Source organism: Myotis nattereri (assembly GCF_964212035.1).
Source record: "Myotis nattereri genome assembly, chromosome: 3".
Taxonomy (NCBI): Eukaryota; Metazoa; Chordata; class Mammalia; order Chiroptera; family Vespertilionidae; genus Myotis; species Myotis nattereri.
Window position 1 is genome coordinate 93984434 of NC_138077.1, and position 13104 is coordinate 93997537.

The window sequence follows — 13104 nt, forward strand, 5'->3', positions numbered from 1 at the left end:
CACTGGGGTGCCTGGCCAGCCTGGGTGAGGGGCTGAGGGCCATTTTCAGGTTTTCCACAGCCCCTTCAGGGTGGGGGTCCCCACTGAGGTGCCTGGTCAGCCTGGGTGAGGGGCTGATGGCCGTTTTCAGGCTGGCCACGGCCGCGGGCTGGAAGCAGGTATCTGGGATGTATTTATCTTCTATAATTGAAACTTTGTAGCCTTGAGTGGAGCTCAGGGCCAGCCAGGGCAGGCGGGAAGCTTGGCTTCCTTCATCGCTGGGGGCAACCCAAGCCTCCTGCTTGGTCCAGCTCCGTGGTTGCCGCCATCTTAGTTGGGTTAATTTGCACATTCGCTCCTGATTGGCTGGTGGGCGTGGCTGGTGGGTGTAGCAGAGGTATGATCAATTTGCATGTTTCTCTTTTATTAGGTTAGATTACCCAAACCATACAGTTCCTTTTCAACTTAATTAGAATTTTTAACTCTTAGAAGTCTTATTTTCTAGCGACAACTAAAAAGTAAGCCATTAGCATTTTTTAAATTAGCAAATACATTTTACAACTTCTAGAATCATACTCTTCCATTGACAAACATTAATACTTTTAAGAGACACATTTTTAATAAAACATAAGGTATTCATTGACAGCTCCAAATCTATTTTCCAGTTTCTCTGTAATAAAAAGCCAAAAGTCAGTAAACTTAAGATCTGTTTAGCCATCAATATTTTAGTATTTCATGTTAATTCAGAATATTTAGATATTCAATAATAGTTTAATCAAATCTTAACTAATTTAGAAAGGAACAATTTACCTCCTCGAAATTTGCATTTTAAAAGATGACCCAGATAAGAGGTCTTAAAGAAGACTAGGTATTTATATTTCACAGGTACATGTAAAGAAATGCAAGCTTCTCCTGGAATTACTTTGGTTTCATAAAGCCAGTTACCTATAAGTTTTTTGAGATGAATAGGAGAGGTTTTGGAGAGGTAAAAGGATTTGGTGGGATTTGAATTGTTTCTGGAGCCACACATCTGATCCTATAAAGAATTCATTTGTAAAAAAAAGGACAGTCTTTTTGAATACCTAAAGAATTAGGTTGTCACCCAAATATTGACAAAGGACTGACAAATCTATTCACATAATGTTGGAATTTTTTTTTTCCATCTGGGTACATTTTTCCTAGTTTATAGATAGTACATAGCTTAGGTCTTCTCTGAGAGCCATAAAGGCTTGGATATGTTGTAGGCCAGCGGTTCTCAACCTGTGGGTCGTGACCCCTTTGGCGGTCGAACAACCCTTTCACAGGGGTCGCCCAAGACCATCCTGCATATCAGATATTTACATTATGATTCATAACAATAGCAAAATTAACAGTTATGAAGTAGCAATGAAAATAATTTTATGGTTGGGCGTCACAACATGAGGAACTGTTTTAAAGAGCCAGAAGGTTGAGAACCACTGTTGTAGGCAGTGGGAATGGCACCAGGTGTCTAATTGGTGGGGTAAGACAAAACCTGTGTTCAGCAACCTTGGTACTTGGGTTCTGGCTAGGAAAGAATTCAGAGCAAGACCCCAACTGTAAGAGAACATTTATTTGGTAAATTACAGAGGTAGGAGAAGTAATTCCTAGAAGAAATGGGCTTAGGAAAGTTATGAAGGTAAAGGAAGAGCCCTTGGAGCTTGGGAGTGCAGAAGCTAATGGTAATGTGCCTGGGGCTGGGAGGGGGAGTGGGAAGGGAAAGGGAAAGGCACAGGTTGTGTTTCCAGTGGGGAAAGAGCGCTGGGTCCTCCATCCTAAGGGTTTTAAGGCTGGAGATTTTAGGGGAGGTCCCAGAGAAATATCTTTATAGAAAATTGAGCAGTTTTCCAGGTGTGTCCATTCAGGGTTGTGGTCTCCGTTGATTGATTGGCCAGCACTAGGGAAGGGGTTGTTATTCAATGTAGCTGGTCCTGATGTCAGCTAGGCTGGTTTTATATTGCTTATCTATGCCTGAAACTGAAATACAACTGAGGCATAGATGTTATCTCCTGGCAGGAAAGATCAGGGAGTCCAGACCAGCATCTGCTAAGGGGGCGAAAAATGACCCTGGAGGCTAGGTCCCACCCTACAATTGATTGTCCATTGTTAGGCACCTGGGGCTTTCCACCCTTATGGTCTTCTATACCTAGTTCATTGTCCTTGCTCTGCTCATCTGTCTAACTGCCTACAGCATATATGGAACCTCTGTCCATTTCCCTTTGGCGAAACAAAATAAGTCTAACTGTAAGATAGTATTAAAATTAATGGTGCCATTAACTGGCCAAGCCTCTCCATTGACCACTTCATATTGGGGCCAGGCTGGGTTGCAAAACAAACTTGAGGGACTCAGGGTTAAATTTTTCCCAGTTGGTGAGAATATACCTCCAAAAAGGATCTCTTAAGCCACTGTGGATTGGTTCCCCATCTACAGAGAGACAGATACGTAACAAGCTGAGAGTTAGAGGCGTTCCTACAAGTCTCTGGACTGTCTTGGGCTGTCCTATGGTATAGTAGGGCAGGTACCCTGCTGCCTGGGAACTACCCGGATGTTGAGTGCTACCCCGTGCTTTGAGAGCAGACTTAGCAATGGTCACAGTGATGGCATGGCGCTGTGGTAATGGACTTATTCTGCTCAGATAGATGGATTCTACTCAACATGAAGCCAATTTCCTTAAGCGAGACATGCTATTTGATGGCCTCTGGCCTTAGCTAGCCCTACCAGAGGTTCCCCATCATTTCTGTCCATACAAGGGGCTCTCACCTCCTGAGTCATCTGAACCCTCTTGCATGTCTTGGTTTTTCTCCCCAGATGTATAATACAACCGTGAGGACTTGGAATACTAAGTAACCAATGTTTGTGTGTACATCCCAAGACGAATCAATTATTTAATTAGAGTTGTGTTGGAATTCCCTATGGAATCGCTGCATATTATGAGGAACAATCTTGGGCACCTCCACAGAGATTCTTAGTCACCTAACAAGACCTGAAATTCAAGCAGGAGGGAGGAAATGCTCCTTATGAGTTCAGGCTCTCATTTATCCAGCAAAGGGTTTTGTTCAGAAAGCAATTCCAATTAAAAAGCCAAAGTTAAAAAAACAAAACAAAACAAACAAAACAAAAAGACAGCCACTTTTTTTTTCTTCCTCTCCTCCTAAGTTATCTTGACCCTTAATCTTCAGCTCCACCTTCAGGATTTTAAAAAAACAGCTCAAATAAAGTTATGGCTTCTTACCTTAAAACAGGAAGGTCTGGAATTCCAGGAAAAATGCACCCAAGTTCACCAGATGCAATGTGGGGAGCCAATGGGGCACAAGGGCCCCTGGTGGTACCTAGCATGGTCTGGGTCTACAAGGTGGTCCTGGGTGTGCTCCTCTGGGATCCTGCCGTACTATGCCATGATAAGGCAATCCAAGTCACAGCACCAAAATGAAAGAAATTGCTGAAATTCCTATATAACATTTCTGAAGTAATATTCAGAAATGTTATTTCCTAAATTGCCCGTCTAAAATGAATAGATTAAAAAGTATACTGATGACAACCTTAAATTTTAGTCACTGTTCAGTGACTGTTATAAAATAAGGGTCTGACATTCTTGTACTTTATCCCATCTTCCTTTCACTCATCTGTTTTTTTTATTTCTAATAATAAAACTTTTACTTTGTTCATTTCTTTTTGTTATTGTATATTCACTTGCGAATATAGCCATGGTTCTATATTTAAAGATTCAGGGCTCAGTCACACTGCTGCAATGACTGTTTTCTGTGAGTTTGCATTTTTAGTCTTTTAATTGCCATAGACTTAGAATTATTTTAAATTTGACAATATTTTAATAGTTCCTTATGCTTGAGTAGGTACTTATATAATATCTTTATTTAGATTACTGCTTTTACTTCTCAGAATTATGTGGGTTTTTGATCTTGAAGGTAATGTTTCTTTGCAAAAAAAACCCCTCTCCTCACTCTTTTGTACCTGGTTGTCTATGGAATTATTTTTTTTATTCTTTGAATTTCAGTAGCTTAAACTGGGAGGTTTTGCATGTGCATGTTTGTGTGTTTGTTTTTTTATTTTTCATTTTGCAACACAGTACTCTCTTTTTAATATGCAGATTGAATTCTTAAGGGAAAAATTTCCAGTTTTACATCTTCTATATCCATTTTATTTAGTTTTGTTAAGATTCACCAGCTATCCTTATTTGGATTTTTTGAGTCAATTTTTGCATTTCTCTTAGCTTCCCTTTAATATATTCAATTTTTTTTGTCTTTTTATTCTTCATTTAATTACATCAATTTTCAATTTATTCAGTTAACTAATAACTTGCTATTTTTGCTATATGTGCATTTTGTTCTTTGTTAATTCTAATTCATTTATTATTTCCCAATGATGTATTTTGTTCCTCCTTTTATTTCCTTAGGTCTGTAGTCCAATTTTACTTATTCTGTTGTTTTGTCATATAATCTCTCAACTCTTATTTTAGTGAATTCATTTAAAATAAGTTGAAGTATAATGTGAAAGATATGTGGAAAGGTTCTTTTGTTCTGTATTAGCTTCTTAAATTTTATATGTTCCCTGTATATGCCCTAATGCAGTGATGGCGAACCTATGACACGCGTGTCAGAGGTGACACGCGAACTCATTTTTTTGGTTGATTTTTCTTTGTTAAATGGCATTTAAATATATAAAATAAATATCAAAAATACAAATCTTTGTTTTACTATGGTTGCAAATATCAAAAAATTTCTATATGTGACACGGCACCAGAGTTAAGTTAGGGTTTTTCAAAATGCTGAGCTCAAAAGGTTTGCCATCACTGCCCTAATGCCATCTTTCTGGTACTTTTATTGCTCACCCATCAGGGTATGGGGAAGTGCAGGAGAGGCTTATTGGCATTGCTTAATCAGTGGTTCTCAACCTGTGGGTCGCGACCCCTTTGGCGGTCGAATGACCCTTTCACAGGGGTCGCCCAAGACCATCCAGCATATCAGATATTTGCATTACGATTCATAACAGTAGCAAAATTACAGTTATGAAGTAGCAACGAAAATAAGTTTATGGTTGGGGGTCACAACATGAGGAACTGTTTTAAAGGGCCAGAAGGTTGAGAACCACTGGCTTAACTCATTGTGTAGTCCTGAAACCTTCACTTCTGATAGAGAGCACCTGCCACATAGTTTTACAAGTTTTGTTGTAGTTTGCTTCTTCCCAGATTTGGGGGGTATTAGTGAAAACAGCAGTAGTTTTTTTGTTTGTTTGTTTGTTTGTTTGTTTGTTTGTTTTACCAGTTTTGAATATGGACATGCCTCTAGTAGTTTGATGTGATCTATGTTCTCTCCATGCTTTTGCTAAAGGTAGGGTTAGGAAAATTTGGCCCTGCCACCTGATTTTGTAAATAGTTATTGGGCCACAGCCACACCCATTCATTTACATATTGCCTTTGGCCACTTACTTGCTTCAGAGACACAGCTGAGTTGGAACAGAGGCTGGGAAAGCCAGAAATATTTACTATTTGCCCCATAACAGGAAAAATGTGCCAAAACCTCCTGTTTGGGAATTTTATCTTTCTGGCTGGTTTTTGACTATTTTTCTGTCATTTTATTAGGGTTTAGAGGAGAAAGATATAGAATGATCCTTCATTATACTATCTTGACATAGAAATTGCTATAATGATGATTTTAAAATTTCATGGAACAAAATAATTATCCTATTTCCTCTCATGGCAAAGTGATTGAAATGCTAAAAAATGTTAGTGGAATTACTTACTATTTATTTGAGATAAGAATGATTTTACCTACCAGGTAACATCTACCAATAAATGAAATTATTCACATGTCTTCTTTAATGATGTCCCCCCACCCCTTTTTCTGAATAAGAGTAAAACAGCTACTTAATTGCAGTAGCAAAAGAATTTAATTTTGTAACTTTCTTCTTTTGCACTTTTCACAGGTATAAGCGGTTTAACCAGACTTTGGAGAACATTGGAGAGAATGAAGGTGGCATTGATAAGTTCTCCAGAGGCTATGAATCCTTTGGGGTCCACAGATGTGCAGATGGCGGCTTATACTGCAAGGAATGGGCCCCTGGAGCAGAAGGGGTTTTTCTTACTGGAGATTTCAGTAAGTATTTTGAAAGCATTAATGATGGTATTAGTATCTTATTAATCTATTTGAAACATAGACTTATTATATTTCATGTAAATGATGAGATGAAAATAAGTGATTAGAAAAATTTCATTTTTCAGATAGAGCCACAAACTTTATTAATCTTTACCTTCATGTAGTATAAATATTTTGCTATCATGTGATATATGTGTTCCTGAAAAACATTATATTCTGTAAAACCATGTACCAGAAATAAGAGTTTATGAGAAAAATAGTGTTAGGCAGACTACTCCAAATTTACTCAACTTTGTTAGCAAGCTCTAAAAACACCCAATAGCAATCTGGGTGAAAATATTGGTGTTAGTTAAATCTCCACTGGCATTTGCATCTGGTTAGCCGGTATTGTAGTTCTTGGATCCTCTGTAGTCTGGTAACGTTTTTGAAATCTCAATAAAACTAGGTATCTGATCGAGAGGGTAAACTTCTTTATCACTTAATTTACTTTTCCTTCACCTTTTTTATAACACAAAGGGAAACACTTCTCAGTTTTGTTATCTGTTCTGTTAATTTCACTGTGGATAGTTAACCCTATGGAAAGCATAGTAGTTTTAAAGGTTAGGCTTTTTTTCTTTATTGTTTAAAGAATTACATATGTCTATTTTTCCCCCAATTGAGCCCCTCCCCATCCCCACCCCTCCCACCCCCGCCACCTCTGTGCCCCAGGACAAGCCCGCACCACCAGTTTCAGTGTCCATTGGTTATGCTAATATGCATGCATACAAGTCCTTTGGTTGATCACTTATCCCCCCAACCCCTCCCCTGCCTTCTTTCTGAGTTTGGATGGTCTGTTCAGTGTTTCTTTGTCTCTGGATCTATTTTTGTTCATGAGTTTATGTTGTTCATTATATCCTACACATGAGTGAAATCATTGATATTTATCTTTTTCCGACTGGCTTATTTTGCTTACCATAATGCTCTCCAGGTCCATCCATGCTGTTGCAAATGGTAAAAGTTTCTTCTTTTTCTATAGCAGCATAGTATTCCATTGTGTAGATGTACCACAGTTTTCTAATCCACTCATCTGCTGATGGGCACTTAGGTTGTTTCCAAATGTTAGCTATGGTGAATTGTGCTGCTATGAACATAGGGGTGCATATGTCCTTTCTGATTGGTGTTTCTGGTTTTTTGGGATATATTCCCAGAAGTGAAATTACTGAGTCAAATGGGAATTCCATTTTTAATTTTTGAGGAATCTCCATACTGTTTTCCATGTGGCTGCACCAGTCTGCATTCCCACCAAGTGTGCATGAGGGTTCCTTTTTGTCCACATCCTCGTCAGCACTTGCCTTGGTTGATTTGTTGATGATAGCCATTCTGACAGGTGTGAGATGGCACCTCATTGTTGTTTTGATTTGCATCTTTGGGATGATTTATTTATTTATTTTCTCCTTAGTTTCCATTGCCTTATGAGTTGTATCGGTAAAGATATTGCTATGACATATGTCTGATATTTTGCTGCCTATGGAGCCTTCTAAGATTTTTATGGTTTTCCATCTTACATTTAAGTCATTTAACCATTTTTAAAAATATATATGTTTTATTGATTTTTTTATAGAGAGGAAGGGAGAGGGATAGAGAGTTAGAAACATCAATGAGAGAGAAACATCGATCAGCTGCCTCCTGCACACCCCCTCCTGGGGATGTGCCCAGTAGGTACAGGCAACCAAGGTATATGCCCTTGACCGGAATCGAACCTGGGACCCTTCAGTCCTCAGCCTGAGACATTCTATCCACTGAGCCAAACGGTTAGGACCATTTAACCATTTTGAGTTTATTTTTATGTACGGTGTAAGTTGGTTGTCTATTTCATTTTTTAGCATGTACCTGACTAATTTTCCCAGCACCATTTATTGAAGAGACTGTCTTGACTCCATTGTATGCTCTCTCCTCCTTTGTCAAATATTAATTCAGCATAATGGCCTGGGTCGACTTCTGGGTTCTCTGTTCTGTTCCATTGGTCTATATGTCTGTTCTTGTGCCAGTACTGGGTAGTTTTGAGAACAGTGGCTTTGTAATATAGCATGATATCTGGTATTATGATCCCTCCAACTTTGTTCTTTTTTCTCGGAATTGCTGTGGCTATTTTTTTTTTTTTAATTCCATATGAATTTTTGGAGATTTTATTCTAGGTCTGTGAAATATGCCGTTGGTATTTTAATGGGGATTGCATTGAATCAGTAGATTGCTTTGGGTCGCATGGACATTTTAATGATGTTGATTCTACCAGTCCATGAACACAGTATATTCTTCCATTTGTTTATGTCTTCCTTTATCTCTTTTTTCAATGTCCTGTAGTTTTCCAAGTAGAGGGCTTTTACCTCCTTAGTTAAGTTTATTCCTAGGTATCTTAATTTTTTTTTGTTGCAATGGTAATTGGGATTGTTTTTTAGTTTCTCTTTCTGTGAGTTCATTATTGGTGTATAAAAAGGCCATAGATTCTTGGTGTTAATTTTGTATCCTGCTACATTGCCAAATTCATTTAAGTCTAGTAGTTTTTTGATGGAATCTTTAGGGTGTTTTTTTTATGTACAATATCATGTCAGTTGTGAATAATGACAGTTTTATTTCTTCTTTTCCAATTTGGATGCCTTTTATTTCTTCTTGTCAGATCGCTATGGCTAGAACTTCCAGTACTGTGTGGAACCAGAGTGGTAAGAGTGGGCATCCCTCTCTTATTCCAGTTCTTAGGTGAATGGTTTTAATTTTGGCCCATTGAGTATGATGTTGGTTGTAGGCTTTTTATCAAGGAAGTGTGTTGGATTTTGTCAAATGCTTTTTCTGCATGGATTGATATGATTATGTGGTTTTTGTCTCTCAATTTATTTATGTGATGTATCACATTTATTGATTTGTGGATGTTGTACCATCCTTGTATCCCCAGAACAAGTCCCACTTGGTCTTGGTGTATGATCTTTCTAATGTGATGCTGGATCCGATTTGCTAGAATTTTGTTGAGGATTTTAGCACCTATGTTCATCAGGGTATTGGCCTGTAATTCTCTTTCTTTGTGGTTTCTTTATCTGGTTTTGGAATTAGGGTATTGCTAGCTTCATAGAAAGAGCTTGGAAGTGTGCTTACCTCTTGAATTTTTTGGAATAGTGTGGAGGAGGATAGGTTTTAGTTCTTCTTTGAATGTTTGGTAGAACTCCCCTTTAAAGCCGTCCGGACCAGGGCTTTGGTTTGCTGAATGATTTTTGATTACTGCTTCACTTTCATTGGTAGTTATTGGACTATTCAGGTTTTTTTATTCTTCCTGATTGAGTTTTGGAAGCTTGTATTTTTCTAAGAATATGTCCATTTTGTCTAGGTTGTCCAGTTTGTTGTAGTAGAGTTGCTTGTAGTATTTTTTACAATCCTTTTTATTTCTGTGGGGTTTGTTGACTTTTGGCTTACAATCTATTTGGAGGAAGGGCCTGTATATAAATAACTATAATGCAATCTGCTTAGTTTTATTCTAGAAGTATAAATACATTACTATAATAGTGACAAGGAAGAAAATTCAGTATTGAAAGTAGAATAACTGAAAAAAATAGGCCTTGGCAAAATGTTTATAATACAAGGAAAGAAAATATCAGAATAGAAAAATCCTTTAGTACCATAGAATAATGTAGTATTTAAAATTTGATTGTATCAGACTCCAAAGTCTACATGCTATATTATTCCATTTATATGACATTATGTAAAGGCAAAATTATAGGGACAGAAAACAGTTGTCACAGTTTGCAGGTTGGAGGTGTGAATTGATTATAGAGGAGCATAAGGGAGTCTTTGGGGTGATGAAAATGTATTATGTCCTTCCCTGGCCAGTGTGCTCAGTTGGTTGAGCATTGTTCCATGCACCAAAAGGTTGCAGGTTTGATCTCTGGTTAGGGTGTGTGTAGGAGACAGGTAATCAGATGTTTTCTCTCTCACATCGATGTTTCTCTCTCTCTCCCACTCCCTTTCTCTCTCTTTAAAGTCAATAATACATTAAAAATATGTATTATGTCCTGATTGTGGTGGTTACATGACTGTATATATCTGTCAACTTTTATAGAAAGATACATGTAAAAGAGTCCTACTGCATATAAATTATACCCTAAGGAACCTAATTTTAAAAAAGTTTTTATTTTATAATATACTAGTGGTATTGTGCATGAATTTGTGCATGGTGGGGTCTGTTCTATCTGCCCTGATCGGGCCGGGCCAGCTTGGGGGAGGGGACACAGGAGGTTGGCTGGCTGGCGCCGTCCCCTGGTTGAACTCCCGGTCAAACTCCTGGTTGAGGGTCCAATTTGCATATCAGCCATTTATTATATAGGTTGTATTGTCCAAGCAGCACGGCTCAATTAAAATACAATATAAGCCACTTATGTAATTCAGAAATTTTGGTAACGGTGTTAAAAAAGTAAAAGGAGAATAGTTGAATGAATTTTAATAAGTATACATTTTATTTACCCAGTATATAAAAATCTTTTAAAATGTAATCAATATAAAATTTGTTAGAAATATTTTCACTCTGTTGTACTATCTATCTATCTATCTATCTATCTATATGTGTGTGAGTAAAAGCCTAAGCAACCGTTCAACTGGTCAACCATTCAACTGGTAGCTGTGATATGCACTGATCACCAGGGGGCAGACGCTTACCGCATAGGCATGGAAACATGGAACAGACTGATGAATCTCAGAGGGAAGGGAAGAAGGAGGGGTGGCAAGAGATTAACCAATTGAGAAACCAAGATGGTGGCATAGGTAAACACCGGCGTTTGCTGCCTCAAACAACCACTTCAAAAATACAACTAAAAGACGGAACGCACATCATCTAGAACCACAGGAAGGCTGGCTGAGTGGAAGTTCTACAACTAGGAGGAAAAAGAAAAGCATACCGAGACTCAGAAGAGGCGCAGTGCTGAAGTAAAATACTAAGTTGCGGAGTGCATGCGGAGCGGGCTGGCGGCTGAGGGCGCGGTTGTCTGTTTCAATCGGGAGGGAGTCTCAGACTCTGAGCTCCAGATCTGGGCAAGTCTCTAGGGACCCAGACTCAAAAGGGACTGTATGGCTTCAGTCGGAACTCGAAGGCAGCTTTCTCTCCAAGGTTTGCAGCGGTTGCTGGGACTCTGAGAGGCAGAGCCTCTGGGGACGGGACTGAGAGCAGCCATAACTGCTCGTTCCGCTCGCCCTGTAGAACCCCTGGGACCTGCCCCGCCCAAGCCCTGCACAGAGGCATTTGCTGGATAGCCTCAGGCAAAGGCTAGATTAGCACTGCCCTAGAGATCCAGCACAGAAGTTCCCCTACTGCAGGCACAGCTGATTCTCATAGCCAGTTGGCCTGGAGGTCAAATCCCCCCCAGTTTACCTACAACAATCAAGGCTTAACTACAACAAGACTGCACACAAAGACCACAAGGGGGTGCACCAAGAAAGCATTAAAAATGCGGAGACAAAGAAACATGACAGAAATGGAGGATATAGAGCTCAAAACCGCATTTTTAAGGTCTTTCTATAATTTTCTAGAAACTGCCGATAAACTTAGTGAGATCTACAAGAAATCTAATGAGACCCTCGATGTTGTGATAAAGAACCAACTAGAAATTAAGCATACACTGACTGAAATAAAGAATATTATACAGACACCCAACAGCAGACCAGAGGAGCGCAAGAACAAAGTCAAAGATTTGAAATGCGAAGAAGCAAAAAACACCCAACCGGAAAAGCAAAATGAAAAAAGAATCCGAAAATACGAAGATAGTGTAAGGAGCCTCTGGGACAGCTTCAAGCGTACCAACATCAGAATTATAGGGGTGCCAGAAGATGAGAGAGAGCAAGATATTGAAAACCTATTTGAAGAAATAATGACAGAAAACTTCCCCTACCTGGTGAAAGAAATAGACTTACAGGTCCAGGAAGCGCAGAGAACCCCAAACAAAAGGAATCCAAAGAGGACCACACCAAGACACATCATAATTAAAATGCCAAGAGCAAAAGACAAAGAGAGAATCTTAAAAGCAGCAAGAGAAAATCAATCAGTTACCTACAAGGGAATACCCATACGACTGTCAGTGGATTTCTCAACAGAAACTTTGCAGGCCAGAAGGGAGTGGCAAGAAATATTCAAAGTGATGAGTAGCAACAACCTACAACCAATATTACTTTATCCAGCAAAGCTGTAGTTCAGAATTGAATGTCAGATAAAGAGCTTCACAGATAAGGAAAAGCTAAAGGAGTTCATCACCACCAAACCAATATTATATGAAATGCTGAAAGTTATCCTTTAAGAAGAGGAAGAAGAAGAAAAAGGTAAAGATACAAATTATGAACAACAAATATGCATCTATCAACAAGTGAATCTATAAATCAAGTGAATTAATAATCTGTGTACAGAATGAACTGGTGATTATAATAGAATCAGGGACATAGAAAGGGAATGGACTGACTATTCTTCAGGTGAAAGGGGTGTGGGAGATTTGGGAAGAGACTGGACAAAAATCGTGCACCTATGGATGAGGACAGTGGGTGGGGAGTGAAGGTGGAGGGTGGGGTGGGAACTGGGAGGAGGGGAGTTATGGGGGGGGAAAAGAGGAACAAATGTAATAATCTGAACAATAAAGATTTAATTAAAAAAAAGAGATTAACCAATCATATATGCATATTAGAGGTCCACTGCACGAATTTGTGCACTGGTGGGTTCCCTTTGCCTGGCCTGTGGGGATCAGGCCATAACCGGTGGTTCGATTTCCCCCAAGGGTTCCTGGATTGTAAGAGGGCACAGGAGGCCAGGCTGAAGGATCCCACCAGTGCATGAATCCATGCACTAGGCCTCTAGTATCTTATAAACCTGTTATTTTTCATTGAAAATTCTTGATTTAATGAGAATTTAGCTTTAATAACATTTTCAGTTTAAAAGTGCATACCTAAGTTTTTGCAAATATAATGAAAAGTTTTAGTCACTATCTTGAGTAATAGTTTTGT

At 38.9% G+C, this 13104-nt stretch overlaps 1 protein-coding gene across 1 annotated transcript in view; it reads left to right on the forward strand.

Moving 5' to 3' along the window:
• Positions 1-13104, forward strand: part of GBE1 (1,4-alpha-glucan branching enzyme 1) — a 361817-nt gene that overhangs the window by 73296 nt on the left and 275417 nt on the right. Inside the window, exon 2 of the mRNA XM_081087408.1 lies at positions 5939-6108. Coding sequence (XP_080943534.1) covers positions 5939-6108 — 170 coding nt within the window. The remainder of the gene's footprint in view (positions 1-5938; positions 6109-13104) is intronic.